This window comes from Penaeus vannamei, chromosome 11 (assembly GCF_042767895.1).
Source record: "Penaeus vannamei isolate JL-2024 chromosome 11, ASM4276789v1, whole genome shotgun sequence".
NCBI classification, from domain to species: Eukaryota; Metazoa; Arthropoda; class Malacostraca; order Decapoda; family Penaeidae; genus Penaeus; species Penaeus vannamei.
This window is the reverse complement of record NC_091559.1, coordinates 36,397,357-36,402,356: the sequence shown is the minus strand read 5'-3', so window position 1 is coordinate 36,402,356 and position 5,000 is coordinate 36,397,357. Positions and strand designations below refer to the sequence as shown.

The window sequence follows — 5,000 nt, the reverse complement described above, 5'->3', positions numbered from 1 at the left end:
ACTATCAATAAAAGATCTATATACAATATTATGCAATGTAGTGGAGGTTCCTTTTGAAAATGGTTGATCATTTACCTAAATGAAAATGAAAATGACTGTCCAATCGAATATCAGGATTCTCAACTCACAAAAGACCAAGACATAACTACTACTACTACTACCACTATTATTACTACTACTACTAATGATGATAATAATAATAATGATAATAATTACAATAATAAAATTACTACTACTACTACTACTACTACTACTACTACTACTACTACTACTACTACTACTAATAATAATAATAATAATAATAATAATAATAATAATAATAATGATAATAATAATCACTATTATTGTAATAAAAATAAAATAGATTAACTACACATATACGTGGATAATCATAAAGACCAATCAAACACACAAACAGAAACACTCACCTCTTCTTTCTATCAGGAAGCAGCATCTCAAGCTTTTCTTGGTTGTCAAAGAAATAAATAACTTCCTCTCTCTCTTCTAAGTCCTTCTTCTTCTGTTCAATCTCGGCCATGAGTTGTTTCTTCTTGTACTCTTCTATCTGGAATTGTACTTCGTTTTCCCTTAGTTTTTCCCAAGACTCATAAGCTACCTCCTGAGAAAAAAAAGGAATTAAACGTGAATTATGTTTATTGTAATAGGTAATGACAGTATTCCTCAATAAAGTTTTGCCTACTATAGTTAAAAAGCTCGCATAGCCTGTGCTAAAGTTTAGAATAAATTCAGGCATTACTGGTATATGCCATGGAAATCAAACCAAACACAATATCAATATAGCAAAAGCTAAAATGGTTTACATTAAAGAAATATAAATAATTATATCTTATGTGGCAAAATTATATATATCAAGAATATTCAATTTAAACATAGGTTTTACATGGATGCATATATCTACTGTAGACATACGCTCATATGTGCATATGCATATGATCAATCTTTCACTCTCCCATTCATACTCTTTCCTGAACATACCTGCTCCTTAATGAAACTGGCTTCTGCGGCAGCCACCTCCTCCTGTATCATTTTGTCAACTAGGTCTTTGATGTCCACTTCTGCCACTCTGCCTTCAGCCCCCTCTATTCTTGTTATTGCTGACATGACTTTCTCACGGCTGTCTTGGTCTTCACAACTTTCCATTATTTCTTTAACAGTATTGATCTTGAACAGGATATGGGTTTGTTAGTATAGATGATGATAATGATGATGAATATGATAAAAATGAAAACAAAGTCTACCTGAAGATACTGGAACTATGGTAACCTATCTGAATTTAAGTAGTAAACAAGGAAAGAAATACTGATGAATGTGACATGTGAATATCAACATAACTGCTTTAAATACTTTAAATATTAAACACTAAAATCACTGTTTTTTTTCCATAGAATAATAAGCATCACTCTATCCTAAAAATTATCTTGGCTGCGGAACACTAAATATCCTATTTAAATCAAGTACCTATAATCGTATATAAAAAGAAATTAAGAAGAAAAACATCTAACATTTTTCTTTTCAAGAAAGCAATCCACTAACAATCAAAAATGAAAAACAGAATAGAAAATTCTCAATAAATAATGTTAACTAAAAAAAATTCACTCACAACAGAAGCAGCAACAGGTTCCTTTCCAGCACTCAGACGGCTTAGCGCTGCTTCAAGCTCATCCCACTTATTGTACAGTGCCCAACCCAGGAGCTCACAGCTTGACCCTACAGTGCCCCCAATGAGAGGAGACACCCAAGCAAGTGTCTTTCCAACTATGTGATTGGGTTCCTTCAGGTCAAAATGGTCATCGAAGTATGGGTTCCGCAAGTATTTTACCCTGATTTTCACCTGAACCAAAAGGGAATGAAATGTCTTAAGAGGAGACTCTAAAGTTATAATACAAATTGTATTTTACTTAATTTTTAGCCATGTGCACTAAACTATAGGAATATATAACCTAGTAAATATTAATGTCTCTACACTGTATGCTGACTATAAAGACAGTGAAAATAAAGGAAAGAATAACAAAGATTAAACAACTAGGCTAAGCTATGTTGAAAAAAAAAATAATCTCACCTCTTCTTTAGGCTCTTCCACCTTCGGAGTGTAGTCTTCCCATGGCTGATTGCTGTCTGAAGTTGCATAGAAATAACACGAGGCCAGTGTCAGGACCTGGGTTAGCTTGGGCCCAAAGTCCTCTTGGAGCATCTTTACTGAAGAAATGCGAGCAGCAGCTGAGAAAGAAAGTGAGAAAATGTAATATATATCTCAACAATTTATCTTCCAAGTTAATTCATGTTGTTTTAATTTAATATCTGATGTCTGCAACCTTCAAAAAGCTAATACAAGATCACTTGAAGCCTGTGCATATTCCAAAAATGATAACCAAATATAGCAGTTGTAAATATAACCTAACAAATTTGGAGTTCCACTCTATTTGATATTCCTGAATTACAGAATTCATTCTACAATTATGCAAGAACAAAAACAACAAAATGTGAATGCCTTCAACGACATTATGCAAACAAACCGGTAAAGTCTTTCTTCTTAATATATGAATCCATGAGCAGATTGGCCAAATAATGATCGGGAAACACCCCATAGTTCAGAGGGTCTGAGATCAGTTTCAGGAGGACATGGGTGCTGTCAATGTCTGAGAGCAAGCGCAAGACAGCATGGTTTGTTGAAGGGAGTGTGCGCACTGTTTCTGGAGAACGACGCAGCCGGTGAATAATGTCAACAAGTTCATCCACCAGTGCTTCGCCATTCTTGTGATTGAGGCTGTTTACAAACTGTGGGATGGACGGTATATTATTAATTCTCTAAGTATTGCAATTCCATTGAAGACTAGATGCTTATGAATATTCAAACAATTATAAAAATATACATAAGGAGCTATTATGTATCTGACTACTAATATTAGGGCTCTCTTCAACATATGAAAGCTCTAGCTTATGCAGAAGGGCAGTTGGCCTAGAAATCAACAACCTCAAACAGAGTTATGTACTTGCCTAGCTGATGGCCAAGACAATGGACCAATTGGGGAATGCAAAGTACCAATAAGTGCTAATCTTTTATGTAATTACAAACTGCATCAGTGAGTTTGCACAATTTTCTAGATGATAAGGAATAAAAAAAGATAATGGAAAGAAAGGTAAAATTTCAAAAAATAAAAAAAATGACATATGATATACAATAATGACAAAATTACAGGGCTTGACATTAGCACTAGCCCGACGGTCATTTTCTAGTAAAACCAGCATCAGGCTAATAAAATGTACTACTTGGCTAGCCTAGTGGACTAACAAAACTAGACGAAAACAGATGATTAAATAGGTTCCATCCCCAGCAAAGAATACACCTAAATTAAGAAGTTACAATAAATTCATTGATGATCTCTAAACTTAATTCATCAAGCCTGTGTTTGATTAACCATGTGTCAAAGTCAATATTGGGGCTAATTGAACTTGCTGCAGGCTAGTAAAAAACTCAATTTACTAACTCGGTGGGCTACTTAAAAAAAACTTGAGTGCGAGACGTGTAATGAATAATTAAATAAAGATACTAATGAATAATAATAACAATAATGCCAATAACAATTAGAAAAGGAGATATTGAGGACCTGCTTCAAGATGAAAGTGTAAAAATAAAAAAGGTATGAGTTGATAAAGGAGTTGTTGATAAAGAATAAAAGGAATAATCACTATAAAAAAGATAATTTATGGAGTAAAATTATGGCAAAAATGACCTTACCAAATCCACATCAATGGCACTGACTTTTCCTTCCCGTTTGTGCTTTCTGTCAAGTTCATAGAAATAGTCATCTGCAATGAAAAAATTTGCATTCATTGGTTTACAGTTATCAACAAGATTATTTGGTCTAGATCTGTAATATAATTTCATATAGGATATAAATATTTATGTAAACAAAGGCAAAAATTTTATAAATAAATTTTTAGTCAGATACCTAGTGCTGGGTTGGTCTGATAAAAAATGAATGGTTTAATATAGAATCATTTGCTAATATAAAAACTTAAAGTCTAGTGTTATCTCTTTCAACATACTAAGTCTATTCTATTACTGGCACTTGTGGTTTTATCAGAATAAATTCGTGTCTGTTAACTTTCATTACAAACCACTACCACTTATCACAGTCATTTTCATTATAACTGTACTGTATACCTAACACATATGTGCATGAATGTATACACAGGCATGTGCATGTACACACATAACTTCAAGCATGAATACAAACATGTACGCAATGATGCATAGTTGCACACACACTCACTCACTTGGACTAATGCTTTTAATGAGAGGGTTCTCCAGTCGTTTGTTCCACATTTCATCGCAGCGGTAAGCAGCTGAGAGGTAAGTGCAGCATCCTGTGGGTAATGAACACATCATTGATGCATTAGTACAGCTATCATATTCTGGCATCATAGAACTATTATACTCAGGCAATATGAACCAGACAATTTGTGTATCTGCTCGTAAATGTGTACAAATTTACAAATGTAGTAACAGGAAATAATAATAAACCAGAGCAATAAGTCTATTTCAACTTGTTAATCTACAACGTACAAGCGGCCAAAATATCTGTAATAATGTAAAATTTGCTATAAATGGAATACAAACAGTTGATCGGTGATATAACTCTAATGCAGAATTGTAACAAAAGAACCATACTCCAGTTAAATTATACCTATTATCTAAAATATATATATCTGTTTCTTTCCTGACTTCATGAAATACCGGTGTACTTACGCTGTCTGCTTAAATTTTGCTTTAAATATCGGAATAAATGAGTTTGTGCTCTCAGAGCCATGTTTACTGTTTACATGCCGGCCCGGTGGATAAAGACGGGTTGTATAATGGATGTTTTTTCTCAACGAAATTTCTTTAATTTGTTGAATATTTTCTTAAATGTTTGAAATGATTCTCAAAACACGATCATTTATTTAATCAAAGTCTTTTCTTTGGGTAAATAAAAAAG

The 5,000-nt window shown here is 33.3% G+C and overlaps 1 protein-coding gene across 1 annotated transcript in view; it reads right to left on the bottom strand.

Annotated features, from left to right (window-relative positions):
* The window catches only part of LOC113801968 (small ribosomal subunit protein mS27), a 5,252-nt gene extending 359 nt beyond the window's left edge, over positions 1 to 4,893 (bottom strand). Inside the window, exons 1-8 of the mRNA XM_027352453.2 lie at positions 4,772 to 4,893; positions 4,300 to 4,389; positions 3,758 to 3,828; positions 2,535 to 2,796; positions 2,081 to 2,238; positions 1,622 to 1,852; positions 997 to 1,182; positions 429 to 619 (exon numbers count right to left, since the gene is read on the bottom strand). Coding sequence (XP_027208254.2) covers positions 429 to 619; positions 997 to 1,182; positions 1,622 to 1,852; positions 2,081 to 2,238; positions 2,535 to 2,796; positions 3,758 to 3,828; positions 4,300 to 4,389; positions 4,772 to 4,832 — 1,250 coding nt within the window. The 5' untranslated portion in view covers positions 4,833 to 4,893. The remainder of the gene's footprint in view (positions 1 to 428; positions 620 to 996; positions 1,183 to 1,621; positions 1,853 to 2,080; positions 2,239 to 2,534; positions 2,797 to 3,757; positions 3,829 to 4,299; positions 4,390 to 4,771) is intronic.
* Positions 4,894 to 5,000: the final 107 nt, after the last annotated feature.